At 44.9% G+C, this 25,817-nt stretch overlaps 13 protein-coding genes across 13 annotated transcripts; 7 read left to right on the top strand and 6 right to left on the bottom strand.

Annotated features, from left to right (window-relative positions):
- Positions 1-83: 83 nt before the first annotated feature.
- On the bottom strand, positions 84-1,253 carry ETR1 (LALA0S02e10132g1_1; the record flags this gene model as incomplete). The annotated part of the gene is made up of 1 exon (XM_022774019.1): positions 84-1,253. One exon carries the CDS (start codon positions 1,251-1,253, stop codon positions 84-86), a length of 1,170 nt encoding a protein of 389 aa, XP_022627487.1.
- Positions 1,254-1,534: 281 nt separating this feature from the next.
- LALA0_S02e10110g (LALA0S02e10110g1_1) lies at positions 1,535-3,655 on the bottom strand (the record flags this gene model as incomplete). Its single annotated transcript, XM_022774018.1, has 1 exon — positions 1,535-3,655. One exon carries the CDS (start codon positions 3,653-3,655, stop codon positions 1,535-1,537), a length of 2,121 nt encoding a protein of 706 aa, XP_022627486.1.
- A 1,225-nt stretch (positions 3,656-4,880) lies between these two features.
- On the top strand, positions 4,881-5,231 carry LALA0_S02e10088g (LALA0S02e10088g1_1; the record flags this gene model as incomplete). Its single annotated transcript, XM_022774017.1, has 1 exon — positions 4,881-5,231. One exon carries the CDS (start codon positions 4,881-4,883, stop codon positions 5,229-5,231), a length of 351 nt encoding a protein of 116 aa, XP_022627485.1.
- Positions 5,232-5,336: 105 nt separating this feature from the next.
- YPK3 (LALA0S02e10066g1_1) lies at positions 5,337-6,854 on the bottom strand (the record flags this gene model as incomplete). Its single annotated transcript, XM_022774016.1, has 1 exon — positions 5,337-6,854. One exon carries the CDS (start codon positions 6,852-6,854, stop codon positions 5,337-5,339), a length of 1,518 nt encoding a protein of 505 aa, XP_022627484.1.
- Positions 6,855-8,555: 1,701 nt separating this feature from the next.
- On the top strand, positions 8,556-9,386 carry LALA0_S02e10044g (LALA0S02e10044g1_1; the record flags this gene model as incomplete). Its single annotated transcript, XM_022774015.1, has 1 exon — positions 8,556-9,386. One exon carries the CDS (start codon positions 8,556-8,558, stop codon positions 9,384-9,386), a length of 831 nt encoding a protein of 276 aa, XP_022627483.1.
- Positions 9,387-9,472: 86 nt separating this feature from the next.
- Positions 9,473-10,789, bottom strand: CDS1 (LALA0S02e10022g1_1; the record flags this gene model as incomplete). Its single annotated transcript, XM_022774014.1, has 1 exon — positions 9,473-10,789. One exon carries the CDS (start codon positions 10,787-10,789, stop codon positions 9,473-9,475), a length of 1,317 nt encoding a protein of 438 aa, XP_022627482.1.
- A 272-nt stretch (positions 10,790-11,061) lies between these two features.
- PRP9 (LALA0S02e10000g1_1) lies at positions 11,062-12,606 on the bottom strand (the record flags this gene model as incomplete). Its single annotated transcript, XM_022774013.1, has 1 exon — positions 11,062-12,606. The coding sequence occupies one exon, from the start codon at positions 12,604-12,606 to the stop codon at positions 11,062-11,064; it is 1,545 nt and encodes a 514-aa protein (XP_022627481.1).
- Positions 12,607-12,840: 234 nt separating this feature from the next.
- Positions 12,841-15,789, bottom strand: DBP10 (LALA0S02e09978g1_1; the record flags this gene model as incomplete). The annotated part of the gene is made up of 1 exon (XM_022774012.1): positions 12,841-15,789. The coding sequence occupies one exon, from the start codon at positions 15,787-15,789 to the stop codon at positions 12,841-12,843; it is 2,949 nt and encodes a 982-aa protein (XP_022627480.1).
- Positions 15,790-16,052: 263 nt separating this feature from the next.
- Positions 16,053-17,297, top strand: SLM3 (LALA0S02e09956g1_1; the record flags this gene model as incomplete). The annotated part of the gene is made up of 1 exon (XM_022774011.1): positions 16,053-17,297. The coding sequence occupies one exon, from the start codon at positions 16,053-16,055 to the stop codon at positions 17,295-17,297; it is 1,245 nt and encodes a 414-aa protein (XP_022627479.1).
- A 722-nt stretch (positions 17,298-18,019) lies between these two features.
- On the top strand, positions 18,020-19,105 carry MET22 (LALA0S02e09934g1_1; the record flags this gene model as incomplete). The annotated part of the gene is made up of 1 exon (XM_022774009.1): positions 18,020-19,105. One exon carries the CDS (start codon positions 18,020-18,022, stop codon positions 19,103-19,105), a length of 1,086 nt encoding a protein of 361 aa, XP_022627478.1.
- A 468-nt stretch (positions 19,106-19,573) lies between these two features.
- LALA0_S02e09912g (LALA0S02e09912g1_1) lies at positions 19,574-20,653 on the top strand (the record flags this gene model as incomplete). The annotated part of the gene is made up of 1 exon (XM_022774008.1): positions 19,574-20,653. The coding sequence occupies one exon, from the start codon at positions 19,574-19,576 to the stop codon at positions 20,651-20,653; it is 1,080 nt and encodes a 359-aa protein (XP_022627477.1).
- Positions 20,654-21,433: 780 nt separating this feature from the next.
- On the top strand, positions 21,434-24,238 carry GPR1 (LALA0S02e09890g1_1; the record flags this gene model as incomplete). The annotated part of the gene is made up of 1 exon (XM_022774007.1): positions 21,434-24,238. The coding sequence occupies one exon, from the start codon at positions 21,434-21,436 to the stop codon at positions 24,236-24,238; it is 2,805 nt and encodes a 934-aa protein (XP_022627476.1).
- Positions 24,239-24,646: 408 nt separating this feature from the next.
- On the top strand, positions 24,647-25,771 carry INP54 (LALA0S02e09868g1_1; the record flags this gene model as incomplete). Its single annotated transcript, XM_022774006.1, has 1 exon — positions 24,647-25,771. One exon carries the CDS (start codon positions 24,647-24,649, stop codon positions 25,769-25,771), a length of 1,125 nt encoding a protein of 374 aa, XP_022627475.1.
- Between the last annotated feature and the right edge of the window lie 46 nt (positions 25,772-25,817).

The following is a 25,817-nucleotide window of genomic DNA, read 5'->3' as shown; positions in this document are numbered from 1 at the left end:
TAAAACGTATGTAGCAAAGTAACCGACAAGTCATGTCAAAGAGACAGTCGTCTTGTCACAGCATATAGAATAAAACAGCCACATCACCATTTAAGCACCACCACATTCTTATTGCCCTTGTGAGTGATACCCTGCTTGATCAACTCGAGCGCCTTGTCATCTGGGGTAGACACAGGGTCCCACTCGAGCTTTGTGACCTTTTCCTCAGGTGAAATGAGCTTACCTTCTGCATACAAACGGGCCACAGTTTCCACGGTCTCACGCTTGTTTTCGGGGTCTTCTATGGAGTTTTTGGTGACCCAGAAACCCAAACTCTTCAAACCTTTGAAGATATGCAAAGATGGAGGCAAAGTAATGGGCTGCTTGGCCATTCCACCATAAGTCAACATCGTGGCGTTAACGTCCAGCTTGCGGGCCAGCTGAGTTGACGATTTGCCACCCACGGAGTTGAGCCCCAGCTTGACGTGGGCATCGGGTCCTAAGATTTTGGGCAGTTCGTTTTGACTGAATTCCCGGTCATTGTTCTGGGACTCTGAGATGACCTTGGTTGCGCCAAATCTCGATTCCAGTTCGTGGGCTACCTCCTCAAAGTTGTCTCTGTCCCGGATGATACTGAGGGTCTTGATGTTCTGCAACTTGGCCATCTGGGTCACCAGTCTCGACACCCACGACGTGCCGGCATTCTGGACCAACCAGTCGTTTCCATTAGGATCCCAGTTCACGTAGTTGCTCAGCATCTGGTACGCGGTGCACCCGTTCACTGCAATCGACGCTGCTGCGAACTTGTCGCAGCCTTCAACTTTAACCACTTGCGAAGCATCGGTGCAGGTCCGGTAGCTCGACCATGTCCCGAAATTTGCTTGCAGTGGAATCACTATATCTCCTCGGGTGAGATCCTTGACATTGCTCGGCACATGGACTACTTCGAAGACACCTTCGTTTCCGGCAATGGCACTGGGATCCTTGGTGCCCAGTTCCAGCGTTTTCTCGGGCTTCGAAGGGTACACCCCTTCTAACTGGTTGATGTCCGATGGGTTGACGGGGAACGCCAGTGTACGCAATATGACCAACTTGTCCAGGTTCTTTGGCTGGTATTGGTGCACCGATAAAACCTTGGTAGCATCCGCGGCGTCGTGCGTAGAGTACACGAACGATTTAAATGTAGTAGTAGTACCCATCGTTCTGCGTGCTGCAATGCCTGCTGTGCCCGCAATGAACTTTGTAAAGCTTGGTTTTACTGAAGTTAAATACATGCACTTATATATGCTTCTAGATACTCAAACTTGACCAACTTGACCAAACTTGATCTGCTTGACCAAATCTAACCTACCTTGAGTAAACTTGATCTGCTTGACCAACTTGACAAACTTTATACCAACTTAGGTACATGAATATATATCGGGTAAAAAATAGGAGTAGTACTCGTTCTCTTGTAATGATAGCTTTAATACTTTTGAGCTCGTCACTAACTAAATACGATGTACTCTGGCAGCTAGTTCACTTGTGTGTGAGCTCAAGGGTTTTTAACAGTGCTTCACACATTCAAATCATCCCAGGAAGTGCTCTTCAAATAAGTCACTCGATCGTTGATGTAGGTGCACATATCGTGGTAATCTTTGACTGGGGTCTTGCTAGCAGCGATCTTGGCAGACAAATATCCAAAGTTCTTGTAGCCGTCTTTCATATCGCACAAGTAAGTCTTGAACGCATCCCAATTGGCCAACTCAAGGTCGTAATCGGTAACTTCGGAAAGCTTTGATCCGTACATGCGGTAGTGTCCAGAGCCGGCTGGTTTGTACTGAGGGTCATTCTGGTGATTCTTGTAGGCCTTGGAACCGTCATACATCATATCGCCGGACTGATACCACTCCCATGGGTCATATTTGGGCAGATGGGAATGGACGAACGAGACTTTAGTGTACTTGAAAAAGGCAAGGAAGTCTTGTATGTTGTAGGAGTCTCGGATGTCGGCGTAGTAGGCTTCACGCACCTCAGAACTGTCGCGGCACTGCTTATGGCGCTCATCAGCGTTGTTACTGAAGTCTGCCTTGTGGGATTTGAACCATTCGTCGCAGAACTTGTCCTCTTTGGCACGGTAGCTGTTTCCCAGCACCTCGCGAGCAATGGCATGGCACCTAGCGTCCTCAATATAATCGTGCTGGAGCATTGCAGTGCCTCTGAAAGATTTGGAGTCGCCGGCTTTGTTGAGCTCTGCGTCCGGAATTCGGATCTCGTCTTTGGTGTCTGTCCAGTGGCCTATTGCAGAAACTGGCGTTTTCACCTGGTGCCACGAGTTGGGACCGTGGAGAACCCGGCTAGCCAATACAAAAGTGTCCTTGTCACCCTCACCTGCAAAACCTTGGCCTAGCAAAGGATAGTAATAAGACTGTCCGTTGTAATTGAAGTACAAACTCATGAGTAGCGTGTTCAAGTGTTTTTTCTTGTCAAGCAGCAATTGGCCTGATTCTGTGCCACCATCAGGGATCGTGTTGGCTAGATCGTGAAATGGTGTGGTCTTGGCGTCTGCTGTAAACATGTAACTTGGCGTGCCGTCGTCAATCGAGTTCCGGTCTTTACGGTCTCTTTCCAGCTGCAGATTCAGCAAATCGTAGATTTTGGGATGGTGCAAACGACGCCAGTAGTCAGGCCACAGGACCAAACCTTTTTCAGCAAACTTTTGATTAGTGAAGTAGCCCTCCAGCGAGTTGACAACGTAGTTGTCTGAGTCCAGCATCAAAACTCGTTCAAAACTCGACACCAGCAAAGCCAATGGCTTGATCTGATAGCCCTGCAAGTGCTGCAACGACTCCTTTTTCAGCACTTTATCTAGAAACACGCACTTGGTGAGCCCAGTAGGATCCAGTACTGGCAATATGTTTTCGCAAAATCCTTTGTCGGCATCGTCCTGTGGAGGAATGATGATTTCGATTGGGATGCTGTCTTTGATTTTGACCCCGCTATTCTGACGGATCGCTTTGATCGCAGGCAGGGCAAACAGTGTGTATTTGCCACCTCCTACAATCACGATTCCCTCGCCGTGGAAAGCAGACTCGTTTTCGTCTTCAAACAAAGGCAATAAGTCGTCCGCAATGGATTTTCTAAAACCTTCAAAACCCTCGCGCAGCTTGCCCAACGTATCGTCAGAGATTTGCACGCAGTTGCTTAAGGATTCTTCAGTCAATTTGTGGAATTGGGCAGTGTCCGTAATTGAAACATCGGCGATGACGCACTCTTTTTTCCTGGTAGTGTCCAGTTTACCGTCAGGAGAGAACTTCATTATCCTTTTCAAAGTCTCCTCCACCGCTTTGCTCACTATTCCATAGTGCTCCTGATTCACGCCTGCATTGATATTTTCGTAGTCATCAGAATACGTTGAATCTATTTCTTCGTTTGAGCCCTGGTTCTTTCCGTTCGAGTATCCATCATCATCATAAAGCAGCATGTCCATAGAGATGTCTCCATCGTGAATCCGATGAACTCCATGAATTACTGCTATCACTGCGATAAGACCTACTATGGCCATAATGATGGTCGACAAGGCTTTGGGTTTACCTCGCCTAAAAACATGATTTGACTGTCTCAAACGCGTTCCAAGAAGATCCAAGCTTGCACCCACTCTTTTTGGCAAGCCTCTGGTAGCTTGAAAAAGGCTCATACGTGGCTAGTTGAGTGGTTTGGGAGGTGTGAATATTTCGTGATCGAAGCAGACGGTACTTTCAGTAATATTTCTAGATATTGATAGTAACTATTGTTGTCAAACAAAGGTGTCAGCAAATCGAAAAGACATCTAGCGGAAGATAGAGACGTTACACAGCGCTGGCAGTAATTTTTCCGAACTGCTTGCAATATTTGGAGTCTGACAGTAGTTTTTTGGAGCCACGGAACTTGATATTGAAAGGTTAGAAGGTGAAAGTTGGGTTGTTGGATTTGGGAGAGGATGTAACAACCGTGAGCCGTCGCGAAGATTGTGTATTTATTCAATTAGCAGCTGTACCAAATTTGGGCGGTGTTTTTGAGAGTTAGAGGAGCCAGGACAAGACCGGAAAAGACGTACGAAGGAAACGACAGGGTAAAGAAGATTGGTGTTCTTGTATAGACTGAGTTCAATACTACAAGATACACTTACAATAAATTTCCAACAGTGCGTTGGATATGTCATAACAAGCTTTTTCGAGTTATTCCGAGCGACCGCTGAAGTTCTGGCTCCTTTTGTTTTTTTTTTTTTTGGAATTGACACCAATGGTTTCCTAATTTCTTCGCGAGGTATGTGTCTAGTTTCATTAACATTTGCAACGCTATGGGGAACATTTTGTAGGTGTAGGTCTCTTTTACCGGTGGATTGGGTCTCGCGTCCACTCTCTTCAATGCGTCCATTGTTCGGCATCCATGGAAACCGACGATCACAGGGTCCTGAAATATCATTTCGTACTTATTCGTCGCTGGGTCGAAAACACTGGTGACGTTGAACACTGTGAACCAGCAACTGGGCTGTGAGACGAGCAAACCATTTGAATCAACTGTCAGAATGATTTCTCTTCCGAGAAACTTTTTGCACGGACGCACTGGATTGGGTATTTTCTCTTCAGATTGATCAAAATGCCCCTCTACCAAGTGAAGAGTTTACGCTCTCGATGATGCTTCTGAATGGCACAAGTTTGAAGAAAGTGACCCAGGCATTTATACGGCATGGCTCAAGCTCTCGGAACACGATTCAGCTTCAGATTCCTCTTCTCTAATTTTTACGTCGTTGACATGTCAGTCAATAACATTTTCTGCTTGCGACAATGTAGTATAAAAACAAACATCAAATCCATTATTCGTCTTTCCGAACATTTGGTCATTCTGGTTTGGAACTTGTAAGCTCTATTGTTCAGCAACTAATGTCGCTTCACTCTTTCACCAAAAACGACCTGTTAACTTGCTTCAAAGCCGGAAACAAATGGATGGATCGCGACACTGAACCAGTAGACAATTTGATAGATGTCTTACAGCCAGGGACTCTTTCGAACTCTGAATTCCCAGGCTCTCAGCTTGACGACAATGACGAAGTAAAGCAACGTATCAATTATATCATAGGAAAGCACATTCTAAAGGGTAAAACTGAACGAAAAACCTGGCACGCATATCTCAAGATTATCAATATAAAAAAACAAGCAATCAATAGCGCCGAAGAGCCTCAGGATTTGTTCTTTAAGCGTCGAACCCGATCATCAACGTTCTCTATCACCTAGTTGAAATTATTTATGCTATACTACACAATTACGCTAAAAAATACCATAACCTCCCCCAACACCATTATGCTTTTGAATTGCGATAGGCTTTTCAGACCCAGCTCGTTAAAAATGGCGTTCCAGATAGCTTGAGCTCGCAACGTAACTGAATCCCTGGAAAAGATGAGCGTGTTCCGGTTTTACTTCTTGTTTGGGATCAATGCATCCACCTGCACTGTCCAAACGCATATTCGTAAATTCTGTGTCGAAGTTCTCAGCCAGCTCCCAGTTTGTAATGATAGGCAAAATTGGGCCATTAGTCGTTTTCTGAAGTTCCCCACTCTCCAGTTTAGTCCAGTCAATTTTACGGAATATAAAGTGAGACTGAAAGCTTGTGGTTTTCGCTTGTCCAGCCTTTTTCTTCTTAGGCTTTGGGCCGTCAACAGCCCATAATCTATCAACATCCCATCTTTTTAATACGTCTTTTCGGAGTAAAGATCCCAAGAAATCTTTCATACCTTCGCTAGAAAATGTCGGAATCCTAGGTCCTTTGTCCTTTAAGATTTTGTTCAATATGACCTTGTGATTGGGACCCGTGTATGGTGGCTTTCCCGTAAGCATATCATACACTAAACATCCAAGAGAGTACCAGTCGCAATTCTGAGTGTAGGGCTTGCCGTCGAGAATCTCTGGGGCACAGTATTCAGGCGTGCCAATGATCGAATAGAGAGTCTCAACAGGTTCTCCTTCTTGTAGTTCGATACCATCTGTTTGACTAGCGGGATCACTGGCGCTTTTTTTGCTGAGTCCAAAATCAGTTAGCACCAGATGTCCCCGTTCGTCCAAAAGACAGTTTTCTGGTTTTAAATCGCGATAAACTATTCCCCTTTGATGTAGAAATTTGATAGCAGAACTTATTTCTGCAGCATAGAATGCTACTGTGTCTTCATCCAATACACCCTGCTCCTTCAAGTGATAGAAAAGCTCACCCCCAGGAATGAATTGGAGCACCAGATACAATTGATGATGGTCGTGGAACGTGTAGAAAAGTTTCACGATGTTGGGATGCTCCAATTTCGACAAGATTGTTCTTTCTGCAAAAGTCCGCTCCAGTTTCTTTTCAAGTGCGTATTCCTCGGATTCGAACATCGAGGATTCGTCATGGATCAGTATTTCTGCCTTTTTCAGTTGTTTCATCGCAAACAAACGGTTCGTATGCGAGTCTTTGACGAGCAGTACTTTCCCGTACGCTCCTCGGCCTAATACCCTGATAGGTGTGAAATCTTCCAGTACACGCGGGCCATGTTTTCCAAGTGTAGCAGTACTACAAGTACACCCGGTACCCATAGGTTCGGCTTGAGTCATCTGCACTCGTCTTGTATTTGGGGGCGTAACAACGCTCATCTTGTCGTAGATAGAAGACCGTCTCCGCTCTTTGCTTATGTTCAAAGGTGAGCTGGAAGGTATCGAGAGATGTACCTGCGACGATGGCTGCTCCGGCTGTGGTCCCACGGAAAGTAGATTTTTATGCCATATTTCGCCCGATGTTTCCTGTTCGAAATCGTCATCTTCGCTGTCGATCAAAGCACAGCTTCCATTGACGGTTAGCCTTGCGATGTCCTCGTCAAGAGAAAATATCGCCATGCCAGTCCAATGAACTTGTATTGCGGCTTCCAAGCGAGCTGGAAACGATGCTTCGGTGATGCTTTTTGTTTCTTCTTTCACGGTGATATTTGAGATGAGATGAGCTTCGAGCGATGATTGCATGGCACATTTATTTCATATAGTGGCATCCACCCAGACAGGCTCATAAACACTAAATTAGAGGCGGATTACGGTCTAAAAGGACATTTAAAAATGGGCCTGATCGTTCTGCATTTTTGTTAGGCAGTTTTCCAGCTTTAAGTAGTGACTCTTACCGAGCAAAACGGTCAAAAACAAGTGAAATTGTAGAAAATGAATAAGCTATGAATGGAACCGAATAACAAGATTTTGATTGCCAATAGAGCGTGTGTTGCATTTGCTGAAATGGAAAGGCCACCAGGCGGCTTTTTGTCCCCACCTAAAAATCCCGAAAAGTTGTTCATGCTCGTTGGGTCGAGAGTCTTTGTCTGCGAAGTGTCATGGCACGGGAATTGTCTTTCAACCTAAGCAATAAGTTTGTTGCTTCAAATTGGATACAAGAGATTCTACTGGATTTTCGAAGCTGTCTCCCCGTGGTGGATCTGGCCGCATCTACGAAAACATGCACCTTCGGATGATTGGCGGAAACCTACTGTTCTTTGAATTTCCAAAGCTCTGAGACCCCACCTGGTATGGTAACAGACGATTTGCAACCTTTTTCCGATCAGTGCGATGCTTAACAGCGACTCTTCCACATTTTTGACGCTGCCATGAGAGCATCAGTTTGGTAATTGCTAGTACACGCAATCTAACACTAACCAAAGAAGAAAGTTACGAAAAAGAACCGCAAACAATCAAGCTGGCCGGTCAACTGGATTCCCAGTAATTCAGAGAGTGCTCTAGTGCCTCGTCATTGTCTTTGTTTTGGAACCAGGTGTGGTACGGCCATTCAGTTGACCCTTGACCTATTCTTCGAGTCGGCTTTCACTGTATTAATTTTTTTCTCGACCGGCTGGCACACGCCAAGCCTCTCTCGAGGCTTATCCTCTGTCGCTTTAGAGAGGCTTACGAGCGCTGGCGCGCGCTCGCGAATGCTGGCCAAGCCTTGCCAAGGCTTAACGGATGCATTGTAACCAATCAAAAGCCAACAAATGCACCTACCGATATTCCGCATTTTAGTTACACTCTGCAGGAGCCTTTGTAGCATATCCATTCGGGTATTGCAACCCACGCTGATCAGGCCTTGGACTGTTACGAAAACAAACAGAAACTACTGCAGGACCCTCTTGGACCTTTGCCGTGCCGTTCAATTTCTCAAGACCCCGGTAATTGCAAAGGTTATGCGAAGAAACAAGTCGAGAAAGAAAAAGAGAGAAAAGGCTTGGCGCTCAGATAATTTGAAAAGCCTTGGTACGTGCATGCTGCAACCACCACAGGACAAGGTTCCAAGCAGTCCGCGGCTGAGAAAGCGTTGAAATTAAGTCAGGAGATAGGCGCAGGTATGAGTTCCAGTAGCGGTAGAACAGGCTGCCATTGGACCAAGAAACAAGACTGAAAGCATCTCGACAGCAGCAACTATAATCTGGAAAAGTATAAGAATGGGAGTTGAGTCTTGGTGGGAAGCAGTATTATATTGTTTTCAATAGTCTATCTTGTCCAAGCAAACAACTTAGTAACATACAACAACTTAATAACATACATCACAGCGACTGATATTCAAAAATGACTACCAAGACTACTTTCTGGGACAATAAACAACACACCGTGCTAGTGGTGGAACTCGTCTTTTACAGCATCCTTTTAGTGGCTTCTGTGGGGGCATTGTTGAGAAGACGTCAGTTGAGCAAGGGAGCTATACTTTGTTCAATTTCTGCTCTCAAGATCAGTGGTTGCGCCGTGAGTGTCCATGCAGCCATTCAAACTGTCAACGCAATCAACAGCCAGGGCGCAACAAAATACCCCTCGGTTAGTCTTGTCACCACAGGAGCGATTTTGACATCGCTCGCAACAGCACCGTTGATTTTGCTGACACGGGCATTTTGCCCAACAGGCGATTTGCCACAACGTTTCCAAAAATTTATCAGAATTACTGTGATTGTACCTGCTATCATCGCCATTGTTGGATACAATGATTGGGCCAATGGAGGGTCTTCCATGACTACAGGTATCGCTCTTGTGAAAGCTTCGTCAATTCTTTACCTCGCACTGTATTTGGCGTTTGTTGCAAGCGGTTTGGTAATGTACCTCCAAGTGCGCAATAGTGCGACTCGAATCGAATCTACAGGAGTGTTCATTGTCTTACTGGCAATGCCGTTTTTTTTAGTTCGGTTCATCTATGTCATTGCTTCTTCCTTCGTCTTGACCACCAATATGAGCGCCTACCACAAGTTTAGCTTTTTCAATGGAGACTGGAGAACCTCATTGAGCATGTTCGTGGTAATGGAGTTTGTTGTTGAAGTCATCTACTGCTTTGGTGTCCATTTGCTGATTTCTAGAGAAACTGAACTGACCTCGGTTACGGATGACGGATCTGTAAAAATGGAAAGTGCTTAGCTACCAGGCTACTAATTACTGAGCGTCTTAATACCTTTGGTTCGATAGTGTTTCGGTCAATGTCCGATTTTTGTCATATTAGACAGTTAAATATTATACAATTCCGATAATTGACCGTAAGCTTTATCACTGAGAAATCCATTGCTGTATAGAACTTCATTCAAGATCTTGATGAGCTGAACAATCTGTTTTTCATTGAAATTGAGTAGGATAGTGGAAATCACGGTGTCAACGGTAATTCTTTTCTCACTAATGAAGGTCTCATAGTATAAATTCATGAATGAGCCCATGAGGAACTGACAATCGACTCTATCGGTAATACCACCATGGCCAGGAATGGACTGGCCGAAATCTTTAACTTTGAAAGTTCTCTTGAGACCCGACGCAAAGAAGCCACCGAAGGGTGCGAACAAGGATGCAAAAGTAGCGAGGTTTAATGCGTGCAAATAGATAGGCTTGATGGTGACGCTACTGATACCAAATTTTTCAAACAGAATGGGCGGCAGCCTGTAGTTCTGGGGAAGGAAAACGGGATTCAAGTCGCACGTTAGCGGGGTGAAGAAATTGGTATTGATGTCTTTGACAGGACAGGTCATATATGTGAATGGTGTGAGCAACCGTGTGAGAATGACACTGGCTATGGCGGTGAAAAACCACGCACCCAAGAACCCTTCCAGCGTTTTCTTGGGTGAGATTTCAATCAATTTGGTACGTCCAAACGTGATTCCACACAAGTACGCAAAAATGTCGTTAACGATAACCAATCCGCAAGGCAACAAGAACCAGATAAGACCGTTTAGCACATTGTTAATCACCAGATGGGCCTGGAAAACGACCAACAGCAATACCATGTGTGTTACACACAATGATCCAAACTGCAGCTTCAGATGGCCCTTACGCAAACTGAATACGAAAAACACAAATCCCAGAACGTACAAACAGTAGCAAATGAACAGATGGTTCATGGCCACCAAGTTGAGCGCCCGGTAGTGTATGAAATAGTACTGGAAGAACTTGAACAATGACCTGCCATCCAGATAGTAGATAGTTGTGAACAGAAAGTACCAGTTTAGCGTACGTGTGAACGGCAGGTTTTTCTCACGGCCTGAAATCGATGTGACCCGGATGCACTCTTTGAAAGCCGCGATTTGGCAAGCCAGGATCAGAAGTACACACCAAAAATGGCCTGAAGCCAACGTTATGAAAAAACCACTGATCATAATAAAAGTCCACACCGTACGTACCAAGAAATTGTACCTTTTCGATTCGTTTGCGGTCTTGGAATCAGTTTTGGTTTGTTTTAGGTCGTTTTTGGACCCATCTTGATCTCCGGAAACCGTACTGATCTCTGCTGCTGCCTTCTTGAGGTTGCCGTTACTCCTTTTGCTCTTTTTAGAGACCATTGTGTATTACTTCTAGCTTCACAGTGGGCTTGAAGCAGGGATGTGAATAACTTTTAAAAGTGGTTAACTAAGATGGCTCGATGATGTTAGTGATGATGTTGATGATTGTTCAAGTAGTCTTAATTTTCATTTGAAATTTTTCGGGGCGTGTGACTTTCACATGGCGACCACACAATGGTCACGTGTGATTTTTGAAAAGTTCGAGGTCACATGCGTTTGATACATGTGTAAATTTAAACCCACACACCACACCACACCACAGCAAAGCACAGTTACAATAAACCTTGTTTCTCCAGTTCTTCATACATCTGTTGTGTCATAACATTACCATCTTGATCTTCCACTTCCACATCCATCTTGGTGGCTTTTGAACGAGCCATTGTACTGGTTGCCCTCGATTGTAAGCTGGAAGCCAATTTTTGCACATCCGCAATTGTTGTAAGACCTTGGAACGTAGCAGAGGGTTCTACGCCCAGTTTGCGAAGACCCAAGGTGTGCCGGGGCTCTGTAAAGTGCTTTTCGAACTGGCGACGTCCTTTGTAAACATAATTTCCGCACACCTCGCATCGATACTCAATGTCCAGCCCTTGTAGCTTATAGAGCCAATACGGAATCGGAAATCCATCAGGCCCAAGAGGCAAATCTGGGGCGTTGTCCAAATTACTTGGTGTTTCTGAAGTTGTCCCTTCTGGAATGTGGTCTTCGGGCTCAGACACGGTGTAGATAGGTGCCTCATAGTTGGCCGTGATCCTTTCGAGCTCAGCTTCACGCTCGACTGACGTAAACCCCAGCTTTCTCTCGACAAATTCTCGCGTGTGTGATAGCTCCGGCGCTAAAAATTGACAGAACTTGTGCAGTTTATGCTCCTGGGCCAAAAATAGTTCGTTTTTACGCAGGTTTCCAGCGTGTTTCTTACCCGAGAGATGTGCCAAGTAAACAGTCTGGACTTTGAAGTGCTTATCGCATGCAATACAGTAGTAGACCAGTGTTTGCTCGTCGATTACCGGAGTTTCTAGGTAGCTTCGAAATTCTGTCGCCACGTTTGTGTCCACACTTTTCCAATCCAAGATCGGGTATGCACGCCGAGCGAGCCCGTCGATATAGCTACAGAGCAGTGAAACAAAGTCCCGGTAAGCTCCGCTGTTACGGTTTGTTCCTGAATTCGTCAAAAACTCTTTGGTTTGGAACTTTTCCATCTGTGTTAAAAACTGCAAAAAAGTGACGTCGCCCCTCTTAACCACGCCCAGCCACTGCTGATGGAATGTGGTCAGATCCAAAACCTCTCCGTATTGTTCATCCTTTGCAAAAATAGCCATCACGTCCACATCTTGCGCTTTTCTTGACCTTATATCTGGCGCAGAAGACGTCGAATTCGAAAACATTGCGTATATATCGGCAGAATAGTCTCCATTGTCATTATGATCCTTGCTGCCATCAGAACCATCTCCAATTGCCTCAATTTCACGCAACAGAACGTCTATAGAACCGTCAGAAACTTGATATTTTCTTGCATCTTCAAATTCGAGATTTAACAATTCGTCGCAATTTTTGCGATATGCATCCAAAAACAAAGCGATTTCATGTTCCTGAGCGACTATTTGTTTCCTGCTGCGTTTGGGCTTCTTTGTCATATAAATTTTGTTTTCAGACCTGCTTTGTTGCGGCTCATCGGGATGTTCCCATTCCAGGCTCATCGCTTTCCATTGATCTACATTTCTATAGAATAGCTCCGGGTTTCGCTTGAAACGAGCACTTATAGCATTCTCGATCAACTCCAGCTCTTCCAAATTCTGTCTAGCATTCTCATAAGCCACCATATGTGTTGTCCTGTAAGGCTTTCTTGATCTGAGATGTTGGCCTAGAGATTTAGTTCAATAGTATGAAATATTGAATGCTTAACCATCCAGGACGACATACAAGGAAAAAGTGATCGCTCAGAGTCCATCATCAAGCTTCGATACCATGATAGCCAGCTATTGTTGACAGGAGTCTGTATTCAAGTATCTAATTGTATTTAAAGCACTTGCAAAACTTTGTAGGCGTAGTTTCTTTCAGTACTTGCGTTTCTTGGAAGGACGAGCGTTCTTGGCCTTGCGGTTTTCCTTTGCGACTCTTTCCTTGTAGATTTGCTGTGGAGTCTTCAACTCGCTCGTAGAACCCGGCTTGTTGAAGCCCTTGACAGAAATACCGCTGCCAATGGCCTTTTCAACCTTCTTTTTCTGAGTGTGGTAGTCATCCCTGTGCTTGTCGGGAAGTTTAGGAGCTTTGACCTGTTTGTGCTTGAATTTTCCACCAACAGTTCTCTGCGATCCACCAGGTCCCGTAGGGTCGTTGAGCAGTTTCGAGGTGGTACTTGATTCTCGAGCACCTACCTTGATAGGCCCGAGTTTGCGTGCCTTGGACCACTCGTCGAACTTTCCTGACCGGAACGAGGCAGGTATCTTGTGGCCACTCTCGCCCATGATGTATTTTTTGTTGTCCAAGCCCTGGGAGTTCACATACTTCTTGCGCTTTTTGTCCCATTTGACAGTGGGCACTTGTTTATGGTTCTGCACCTTGTCGTCGTTGTGCAGGTCAAAAGTAGCGTTGGCGGCATCGTTCGTAAACCCTGTCGTCAATTGCAACTGTTTGTCTTGAACCTCATGTGCTGGTGCGTAATGCGATAGGAAGAAAGCGGGGTCCTTGTAGGTTTTTGATTTCTTGTTTGGTTTCTGGCTCTCTAAGACCTCATCGGCGTCTTCAAATGCGCGATTCAAAACTTCCTCGGGTACAGAGTAACCAACTTCGTTACTGTCGCCCTTCAAGATTTCATCCTCTACCGTGTGCCTTAAGCCTGCCATTCTTTCTTTCTCTAGAAGCTCTTTCCTTTCACGAGCCCTGCGCTGGATTGGTGCTATTTGTCTCCGTCTTTTCTTCATGAGCATTGCCATTTCGTCGTCGTGATTACGAGCAAATTCAAATACAGTATCCTTGTGATTACGGTTCTGAAGTTTAGCTAGGAAATCGAGCTTTTCCTTTTCGACATTTTTGCCAAACTTGAGATTCTGCTCATCCCACCCACTTGACGCAACTTCTTTGGAACGCTTCATTGATTCTTGGGACGCAGGCGGCCGTGTCCTGAAATAAAGCTTCTCAGCCTTAGCAGCAACAGCCTTGAGTTGCTGCAAATCAAAGCTCGATTGCAAAAGATTCTTGAATAGATCCCCACAAGTTTCGAGTTCAAGTCTCGGACAGCTACCTAGCACCATCCGATTAGTGTATGAAACTTTCGGTGGCTTGAAAGTCAATTCTGAGTTGCCTTCACTGATCCACTTGGATTTCAGCATCTGGGTGGTGGCTTCAAACATCGACGTCAACAAAATTTTTCTCCCCAAAAACAGTTCTAGATCCAAGAGATATGGTAGCTCGTTATCAGAAACGATAGAGTAAGCAGAACCTTTGTTACCGGCTCTTGCTGTTCTACCAACTCTATGCACGAAAATCTTGGAGGAACCAGGCAGCGAATAATTCACTACATTGGCCAACATAGGAATATCAACACCTCTAGCTGCCACATCTGTCACTACCAGAATTGTTGTCAAGCCAGATCTGAAGTTGAAAAGCTGCTGGCGACGAGCATGCTGATCAAGTGTTCCGTATAAGTAAGAAACAAGATACCCGCAGTTCTTTAGCAGCTGTGAGATGTACTCAACATGATGCTTTGTTGGAGCGAAAACAATGGTAGCTTTTTCTGAAGGTAATTCGTTTGCTGCCGGTAGCCTTTTCCGCGGCCCAGATTTATGTTTCTTTTTGCTGCGTTTATCCCTGCTATTCTCAGCAGCGTCACTATCATCGCTGTCATCATCCTCTTTCGTTTTCTCGCGAAATTCAAGTAGTTGTTCCTCCGTGGCAACCGGAATTTCCATGACTTCTTGCAGTAGAAACAGCAAGTTTGCTTCCCTCTCCTCATTCTTGGATGTCAAATACAGCATTTCTAAATTCTCAGACACTTTAGTCTCAGCATCTAGTCTCACTAGAACGGGATTCGTAAGCCCCGCTTTGGCGAAGTCAACTAGAGAAGCGGGCAGTGTAGCCGAAAATAATAATGTCTGTCTGTTGGAAGGGAAAGCTGCCAATAGCTCGTTGAGCTGTTCCTCGAAACCCATTTCGAATAATCTATCAGCTTCATCGAACACAACGTACTCCATGGATTTCAAATCGAGATTCATTTCCACCTTCAAATGCAAAAAACGGCCAGGAGTGGTTATGAGAACATCTGGATTGGACATCATTGCGGAAAATTGATCTTCTAACGACTCACCACCAGTTATCAGAACACCACGAAGATCCGAACCCCTCGCAAACTCACGAAACACCTTATGGGTTTGCAATGCTAATTCTCTCGAAGGCGAAAGAATGACGGCACGGGCACCAATCTTAGCAGAGTGACACTTGAGTCTTTCAATCATGGGGAGCACGAACGCGGCAGTTTTACCAGATCCTGTTCTTGCCATACCCACAATATCACGCCTCTGTAAAATCAGCGGGATGGTTTTACGCTGAATTGGAGTAGGTTGGCGGAATCCTTTTTTGCCGATATTCGACAAAATAGACTTTGATAGTCCAAAACTGGCGAAGGAACCTTTTTTGTGTTTGGCGTTGGCGTTGCTGTTGGTTGAAAAATACTCAGTGACCTCATCAGCAGCATCCTGAGCTCCTTCTGTCCTTGTAGCATCTTCATCATCTGATAGTTCCAAAGTTGGGAAGGCTAAAACCGACTTAGGTTTTTTCCCGTCCGTGCTTTTTTTCTGCTTCGACGAGGTACGCTCTTTCTCATCCTTCTCGTCATCACTAGATTCTATGATATCCCGAATTTCATTCTCTTCTCCATTGTCACTGTCTTCATCGCTGGAGCTACTCTCGTCTCCATCAAGTGCAATGTTGCTTGCGATGTCTACAACACCTTCATCATCGGACAAAACTTCCTCTTCTCTAGGTCTTTTGGACGTGAGTTTAGCCATTATTTGCACACTAAGTAATATGCAGTCGCAGAGTTTGATTTTACACTGTATTACGTCTCAAAAAGCTTTCTTTGTAGTGCTTTAGTTGAGTTTAAATAGCTCATCGCATAGCTCATCTCATCTCATCGCTTTGAAATTTTTCAATATTTTCATTACAGTAAAGAACCGGTTAAAATGTCAGTAGTGAGAAGCTCAAAAATCACATCCTTTAAGATCCCATAAGAAGCACCTAGAAGTGGAATTAGATCCAACGGGATACTTAGATGGATAGAACTAAATGTCTTGCACAGTTTCTGAAACTTTCAGGGCTTAATTCGAGGCATTTACCGGGGTATGGGTCTTTGAGGGTTCCAGGTAAATTTGACAACATCGTAGTGGCTATGTCCTCAGGAGTGGACTCCTCTGTTGCAGCTGCATTATTTGCTGGATTTCCTAAAGCACAAGGTATTTACATGCAAAATTGGTCTGCAGCTGACGACACCGTTGGTCCAGGAAAAGAGGCCTGTCACGAACGGGATTGGAAGGATGTCGAAAAGGTCGGCAAACATCTGGGGTTGCCGGTAGATCGTGTCAATTTTGAGCAAGATTACTGGCAGGATGTGTTTGAACCTATGCTGCAAGGATATCAGCAAGGGTTCACACCGAATCCAGATGTGGGGTGCAACAAGTTCATCAAATTTGGCAAGCTCAAAGCACATCTAGATTCAAAGCTAGGAAATAATAATTATTGGCTGGTAACCGGCCACTACGCACAAGCACTCCCTTCACTTTTATCCGGGGAAATTCATTTATTACGGGCCTTCCATAGGGCAAAAGACCAAAGTTACTATCTATCGCAGATCCCATCTACGGCACTACCAAATCTCTGTTTTCCAATGGGAGTACTTACAAAGCCAGAGGTACGACAGATGGCCAGTGAGCTGCAGCTGCCTACTGCTCATAAGCGTGATTCGCAAGGGATCTGTTTTGTCGCAAACTCCCAGCATAACAAGTTTAAGAGCTTTCTGCAACAGTATCTACCGACGCAGTCTGGCGACGTAATTACACGAGACGAGGCTAATAGCTCCAAGATAATATGGGGCCAACACACAGGGCTCTGGAACTACACCATAGGGCAAAAAATCGGCTTATCGATGCCACAAGGCGATCCCCGCTACTCAGGCGCCTGGTTTGTAGCGCAAAAACTGCAAGACACAAATGAAATTGTAATATGTCGCAGGCGTGATAACCCAATGCTATTCTCTGACCAATTAATGGTCACAAATTTCGAACCTCTGGGTGATCCTGACAACGTTCATTCCGTTCTTACGAAACATGTGGAAAACCAGGAAGTATACATACAGTATCGATCTCTCCAGGACCCGATTTTGGTCACCGCAATCTCAGCTACAGATGGGGTTTTTAACGTCAAGCTTAGCGAGCCGCAAAGGGCAATGGCTGCTGGTCAGTACTGCACCATTTATCACAAGGAAAGAATACTGGGGAGCGGAGTTATCAAAGGCATGTAGAATTTGGGTAGTAAGTACAGAAGAGCACAGCACCGAACCAAACGGGCTGCAGTTGAAAGTCACGAGCATAGAATTGTGGGAGTAAGCAAATAGCATACGGACAATATAACACCGTCAAGATAGGCAAGAATGAGATGTAGAAGATCAAGACCACTTACTTGTAATCCACTATCAAATGTCGCTACTGGTGATTACTTACCTGTCGTCGTGACATTATAGTACAGAGTGATAGAACTCCAATCTACTATCTGACACTGTGTAGTTCATAAACGCGAAACAATCTATAACATAAGGAATGCAAATGGTTGAAGTGTGGTATGCTCCTATATATAAACTGTTAGTATTCCAATCATCAACAGTGCCTAAAAGATGCTTAAACCTCTTGATCCTTCAAATATCACTATCAACGAAAATACGCGAAACATACGGGATCGTTATGGGAAACAGTGGAAACCAACATCGATGGAAATCGCTCCAATCGTTCTCTTTATGCTTCATATTCGTTGAGATTTCAATGCAGTTATAGATATTATCTTTGTTTTTGGCCAGATCAACTGCCCTCACATGATATCGTTTATTCACCTATGATGTGATAACTCTCGTAATTTGAATAATATCACCTGAACTAGTCAAAGTAGAAAACTTGACGAAACTTTTATGAACCAATTGACTCTCTGTTTGGCCCTTTACGAATTTCCAGACCTTCTGCTAGCAATTGAGTAATGCCGTTCGAAAAAGAGCTTTTTGTAGCCACTCAGGCATTGAGAAAGACGTCTTTATTGACCAAACGCATCCAAGCTCAGGTCATCGCCAGTAAGGACAGCACAATCACGAAAGAGGACACCTCGCCCGTAACAGTGGGTGATTACGCAGCTCAGGCTATTATCATCAATGCAATCAAAGCAAACTTTCCTAACGACAAGATTGTAGGAGAAGAAGAGTCCAAAGGATTGACCAGCGAATTCGTCACTAAAATCTTGAGAGAAATCCAGGCCACCGATGTGCAATACAAAAACAAATTTGGTGCTTCAGGCTCCCCACTAAGTCAATTTCAGTTCACAAGCTCGCAATTTCCATTGGACTCACTCGATGACGTTCGCAAGGTGATAGATTTAGGTGACTTTGAAGGAGGTTCAAAATCCAGGTTCTGGTGCCTGGACCCCATTGACGGCACAAAGGGATTTTTGCGTGGTGAACAGTACGCGGTGTGTCTTGCTCTGATCGTGGATGGCGTTGTACAGCTTGGATGTATTGGATGCCCTAATTTACAGCTTTCTCAATGGGGTGGAAAGGACGCAAACGCTGGTCTAGCACAGGAATTGGGATACATTTTCCGTGCCGTTAGAGGCCAAGGTGCATTCTTTTCGCCTACCTTGGCAGAATTTGACTGGGCTCCCGTGCATTGCCGCACGCTGGCCTCCACCAACCCTATGGTCTCTTTAGAGGGTGTTGAGAAGGGTCACTCTGCTCACTCAGAGCAATCGCAGGTCAAGGAGGCACTTGGTATCTCTCAATCGCTGCATTTAGACTCTCAGGTAAAATACTGTTTGTTAGCTTTGGGACTCGGTGACGTTTACCTCAGATTGCCCTTGAAGTTGTCTTACCAGGAAAAAATCTGGGACCATGCAGCAGGCAACGTGCTGGTGCACGAAGCGGGTGGTATGCACACTGAAAGCTTCAAAAACGAGCCTCTGGACTTTTCAAAGGGTAGAACTTTGTTGTCCAAGGGTGTCATTGCATCCAGTGGTCCTGCAGAGCTTCACGAAAAGGTAGTAAAGGCCGCATCTGATGTGATGAACGATAAATAAGTGAATGATACGTATGAAGTAAATGTCTAAGGGCGAAACTGAGCCCCAAAGTGCCCTTACGACTCCTCTCAAGCTACCAATTCCATTCTCCATGCAGTCAGGGTCCAGCACACGCTAAGAAGTAATAGCATCGCACTCGACAAGAAACACCTTCAAAATCCACAGATTGAACATGACTTTCAACAAATACCAACTTCACCAACCTCAATCCTTATGGCTTACTCGTCTGCCAAGTGTCTTACTAGTGCGAGCAAACGTCCTCTTCCCGGTTGTCTACTTGACTCTCTATTATATGCTTCAGTCGAACATCTACTCGAGCTTCTGCTCAATCGATGAATTCAATCGTATATAAAGGACTAGGAAAAACAACAGACGTCCACTTGTTTTTCGACTCAAAACCTACAGTCGCAACAACCAAACGGTTAGGATTTAGGCAAAGATCAAGTGGATTCGAACGCACCAGTTAGGATGAATCAACTAGGTAAAGAAAGCGACGTCGAGAGCAGAACAGATCCTGCTGTAGTGGGTATTTCAGAAGTCGCAGATGTGGGAAATGTGGACCCAATGGCAAAAATCGACCCCGAAGTAGGTGATGCAGATTTGGAACCATCCGTGCGATTTTGGGATCAGCAGATTCTTCTTCAACACTTGAACACGATAAGAGACCTTAAGACTGCTCAATTGCAAATAAATGCAGCCATCAATGAATTGATGGAAGAAATGGACTATAAATCAGCGGACAATGATAAAAAATATAAGTTCAAATGGAGCACAGCTTCAACTTACAATCTTCTGAAGTATTGTTACGAAATTGGGCCCTTTTACGGGTTTGAAAACTGCAATGACCCTTCTTTACGGAAGCTGGAACAAAGCAGTTTCATTTCGCTAAAATGGGGTTGTGTGTGGTACGACGTCTTGAGATCCTTGGACTTTCCATCGCAGATAGTCCCCACCGAATTACAGTGCAAGACGCGTTTCAAATACCTGCTAGAACAGGCCCATTCGCGTCTCTTCATTGGTGACATCAAAAAACCGTTTGTTCTCACTGGGGTTCCAAGGGTCGATTCTATTCTGGAAAAAGTGACAAAACTGAAATACGAAGCCGAGGAGCGCAAAACTTTGTTGCAGAAGTTCGAAGGACAGCGTGCCAAACGTAGCGTCAGCGACATGATTGGCGATACAATTGATTCCAGCCTCGCAAGTGTGGAACCTGAATTAGCAGATCTCAGTCGCATTGGAGCAGATGCCATTAACCCAACCAAGCGGAGAATCGACATTGCAGCCGCTGTGCGGGTTGCGAATGAAGACTTCCGCGATAAACAATTGGCTCTGCAACAGGAGCACATTGCGGTCGAACACGAACACCTGGCTTTGGCACGTCAAAAGGAGCAGCGGGAAGCCACTGATTCCAACGTGAAACGCGTAACGTCTATCCTTGGGATCTTGGGTTACGCTCACGATCTCGATAACGAGCAACTCAGAATCAAAGACACTCTCCTAAATGTTCTACAAGATGCCCTCCACGATTTGCAAACCTCTATACATTGAAACTGGAATACGCAAGAGGCAAGAAACATATTTAAAGACTTGACTCAGTTCTGCAGTCTCTATGGTTGTGTGAAGTAAGCTCTAATCTGGTCACTTTGCACCAATCATTGTTACTATAAAGCCTGGTGAAGAATACGTCACGCAAGGCATAACCGACTGAAAAACGAGCAGAGATACCAAGATTAAAAGACGCTAACAATCCAACTACTGGCTCGATTACCGAACTCACAAGAGAGCGTTTTGGTAGCTCAAAAATCCGAAAATTTCAAGGTTTCTCAACTTAGGCAACAAATACTCTCGAATTTTTACGAACGAAAGCTAAAAGCTTACAGCAAAGAACTAACAACCCTTCTTAAGAAGCAATGACGAGATACACATACAAGAGAACGCCTATTCTCCTACCTTTCCGCCATCCTACCTACAATATATGTCGTACAAAGTGCTCAGTAATCTTTAACGGGTGCTCAAGGGTAGCTATAATTTGACAATTTCAACATCACCAGCAGCCTATCGACAGAAGCATCCGCAAGTAGACCACTCAGGACTTTGGGACAGGATTGGGGACCAGTTTCAAGTGTTTATGGCCTATCCAAATACCATCATATTTTTTGCTGAGCTCCACTTTGGTCAAATTTCGCCTAATCCATTTCCTCATAAAGTGCTTACGAATAAAGCCTTTTCACTACCATAAAGTTTCAGCTTCAAGAGTAGTGGAAACCAAAAGGCTTCAACCGACCAGTTGGAATCTGCTGACTAGACGGTTGTCACTCTGGATTTGAGATGTCTTTGCCAAACACAACATTTTTTGCCGGCGGCCATGTCATCGAGCCGGTTCATTTAAATCGTACATGGAATACGACGACAGTCAATCAGTTGCTGGGCCTTCCAGGGATGTTCTCGACTTATGATCGTGGACAGCTACTCCGACTGCGCGGGATAGCAATTACGTCATCATCAATGTCGATTTTGGCTGGTTTTGCCGGATTGTACTGCGTTTTATGCATCGATCGGCGACGGAAGGTATTTCGGCATCAATTGATTTTATTTCTCATCTCTTGTGACTTTCTCAAGGCACTGGTGCTCTTGATATATCCCGTCGCAATTTTGATCCGTAACCAAGTTTACGGGTATCCTGCGTTTTACAACACGCTCGGATGGATGACTGCTTTTACCATCGAAGGTGCTGACTTTGCAATAGCTATCTTCGCCATTCATTTTGCTCTCCTCATTTTCATGCCCTCTTGGAAATGGCAGAACAACGCAAGTGAGAATATGGAGGGCGGTTTGTTCCGCGTACGAAGGTACCTATATCCTGCAACATTTATGCTCCCAACAATACTTGCAAGTCTTGCCTTTGTGGGCTTCAATACATTTATACCTGTGAATTTGAACGACCGCGTTATTCTGAACAATAACAATTACGATTTCCCTTACCAGGCTAGAGAGGGTGGTTACAAAGCGATGAGTGCATGGTGCTACTTACCACCACACCCTCTGTGGTATCGTATCGTGTTGAGTTGGGGCCCACGCTATTTCATTATTGTGCTTATTTTCACGATATACATCAGCATCTACATTTTTGTTTCAAGAGAAAATCGCAAGATCAAAAACCAGATCGGCTCGTTCAGACACAACGATAGCGTGGATATCCATCGCATTCTCCATTATAGAGGGAAATTTTTGAGCGCAGGGCAAAAGTTTCGCATATACCTCAAATACTTCTGCAAAAAAACAGGCTTAAGAAGATTTTATCGAACTCTTCACAATTTCTTCTTCTTTTCTTTTGACGAGGACCAGGAAGAAGATGCTCAAAAACTAAGTGAAGATGGGCAGGTAGGACCCCTTGCTCAAGTTTTAAGTAATCAGGGTGTGTTGCAAGCAAGTCCTTCTCAGACACGAAGGACTTCAACCAAGATACCGAAGTCAAAACTATCAGCGGGCGGCTCCAACTCCTTCTCCTATCACTTCAAGAAACGGAACTCCCATTTTTCAAATACGAGCCCCCGCACGCCCATGTGTCGTGGTAAGATTTCAAAACCGACTGCAAATGGTAGCAGCATGGAGCAAGGAAGGGCGCAAGACTACTTTTCCCATGCGCCAAGTACCGGAAATTCACCCATCTCGAAGAGTCGTCACTTGAATAAGAATCGCTCAAAAAATTCAGTAAATTCTAACAAGCGTGATACCAAATCCTCATTGCCTAAAGACGATGCTTCGGGTAGCGACGCGGGCTCTCCATCACTCCCCGAACTAGCGAGCTCAGGAAACGAAATGTTGCCAACTCTTCCTCTCAAAAACAGCCCGCTTGAAGAAAAAAGTCAATTTCAATCGGGTCAGAAAGCTTCTAACTTTGCTGTCGGCGGGTCGGATCATGTTTTAGGACTTCAACACAATTTCCAATCTGAAACGTATCAAGAGTTTAAGAAAAGACGGGCTCAAATCCAGAGACAGCTAAGGTCTATCTTCATTTATCCGTTCTCCTACGTCGTGATTTGGAGTTTCCCTTTCGCCGTGGACGTTATTCAGTATAACTACGAAATTATACACGGTCCGGTGATATGGCTCGAGTATATCGCAACTTTTATGCAGCCACTCAGCTGTTTCGTCGACGTTTTAGTGTTTTTATACCGGGAACGGCCTTGGAGGCATTCTTGGGCATCTATCACTACAAAGGAGCTCTACGGTACCTATGCTTTTAAGGGTGAGATAGGTGAAAAGCCCATTCGCGAAATGTGCAACTGCGAAATGGGCAAGAAGGGCTGGTACTATAGAGGCAGGTGGTCCAAGCTGGAATGTTGGCGAAACAAACCTCAGAGATGGAAGAGGATTGCTTGGTTCTGCTACCGTTTCGCCAAGGGTTGTTGGCGAAAACATTTTGATTTTGAAGACAGGTGCAATGATGCGGCGTATTGGGACGATTACTATCTGGGCAACCAAAAAAATACTCACCTCACACACAGCTCAAAACTCAGCTGTGCTGAGGCCTTCAAAGAAGTACTGGACGTAGACAACAGCAGGCGAGACTCTTATGTCTCTAGTTCCACAGGGGAAGAATTATACGAGAACCAGGGGTATGTTCGCATTCCACTCAAATGGCGAATTGTGCATTTTTTACCCATGCTCAACGGCGTGGATCTGGATCAGCTCGACTATGATCTACGCACCAGTCAGCGTGACTGGGGTTGTGATATCCCAGGTATGGGTGTGGCACTGCAAAACTTATCGGAAAAAAAGACTCAAGTGAGCGGCGAGTCATTTTTCAAGCCGGACTACGATATGGCGAGATCCAGGTCTGATCCAGAAGAACCATCAGACGTTGCGCCTCTTCCACACGCACATCTCAGTAAGGCACGACACAGTTCTTCACGCTTGTCGGAAAACACCCAAAACACACAGTCTCCATTGCACAGTTTAGTTTCGGAACCAGTTACTGGTCAAAGACGGGTATCGGTAATAAATGCTAGTGATGATCGTGGCTTACGTACGATCCGCAATGACTCTGGCTCTGCTAGCAGTAGCCAAAATTCGGATGAGGGCAATGTTTCTGGGAAAAGGATGGATCTCTTGGATTTTTTGAATGGTTGAATGGTAATTGAGCAACCGAACGAAAAGAAGCAACGAATCAGGAATGAAAGATTTTCAAAATTTTGATAACAGAGGGCGCATTTTGGACACCCTTGCAGAGAATGGGAATAGCCGTTTACACATTGGTAAAATTCTCAAATCTGTTAATAAATTCACTGTGACGTCGGTACCGGTTGCTCAGGACATATCGCCGTTCCGGGAAAAAGTGGAGCAGGCCTTGGTTATACTGGCGGACGATGCCCAGTCAAAAAAGCATCTTAAAAGTGACAATTTCTTATTCTACAACCATAATTATTGATTTTAATGTAAAGTTCATAGTATTAGATGTATATTCTTTCTAATGAATATTCAAGAACCTTACGGTCAATTAGGGTCTAAAGATCTAGAAAGTTTAAGAGAAAAAACCAAATGTCAGACAGGTACAGTTTGTTTGTGTCTACCTTCAACTGTGGAAAGGTACTACCAGTTAATGATTCAATAGCGTTGAAAGCAGTTATTTCAACGCTTCTTCCAGCTGAAAAATCGCATGATATCTACGTTTTAGGGTTCCAGGAACTTACGCCCATCTGGCATGGCTCGTTTGTTGAAATTGTGGAGAAAACGCTACAAAAAGTGGGGAAACAAGCTGTGGAACTTCTAAATGCACAGAACGGAGGTCGCCGGTTTAAATTGGCGGCCCTTCATAGCACTGGGGCAATTGGCCTTGTAGTTATACTCGCTACCAATGTCTCTGTTTTGAGCGTTTTGAAGGCGTCTGTTAAGTGTGGGGTGCTCTACTCGAGTCTCAAAGGTGCTGCAGCGGTACAAGTAACATTGCAACTCAATGATTGTGGCATAAGTGACTCGTTCGTGTTCATGACTGCACATCTCGCTGCAAACGAGGGCAAAAACGAGCTTCTTAAGCGGGAGCAAGACTACCACACTGTGGTAGATGCTTTGCAGCGTGAACTGGGTTCCTTTGCTAATCATCACGTCTTTCTTTGTGGTGACTTCAATTTTCGATCCCGCAAATGGACGGATAACGCAGAAGATTTCCGAAACTTGGCTTTAGTGCAACAAGCCGTGGCTGAACACGACGAACTGAGTCTGGGCCGTAAAGCAGGTCGTGTTTTTGCGAATTTCACGGAAGCTCCCATTACTTTTGGCCCAACTTACAAGTTCTCTTTGACGTCCCCTGACGAGCATTACAATTTAACCCGCACACCTTCCTGGTGTGATCGAGTACTTTTCCAATCCCACCAACAAACTCCCAAGATTCTGAGCTACACCTCTCGCAAGCGCAACGCTTCATTGCAGTTTACGGATCATCTACCCGTGGCCTTGGAACTTGTAGCGCCACATATCGAATTCGAACCTGTCGTTTTTCCAACCCAAAACGCACCGCAGGCGCAGCAGTGGACCGCCAAACTCGTTGGATCAGCAACTGACACTATAGTGGGCTATTCGGGCCTCGTGAACGAACTATATGGACGCCAAATCAAAGCTGTAGCACTGATGTTGGCTATCTGGCTAGTATGGAAGACGATCACGTGACCAACAATTCTAATTCTCAAGCACGTGATAGTAATCATCGGTTCCA

Source organism: Lachancea lanzarotensis, scaffold LALA0S02, assembly GCF_000938715.1.
Source record: "Lachancea lanzarotensis genome assembly LALA0, scaffold LALA0S02, whole genome shotgun sequence".
Classification (NCBI taxonomy): Eukaryota; Fungi; Ascomycota; class Saccharomycetes; order Saccharomycetales; family Saccharomycetaceae; genus Lachancea; species Lachancea lanzarotensis.
The sequence above is the reverse complement of the archived record's forward strand: the minus strand, read 5'-3'. Positions and strand labels throughout refer to the sequence as shown.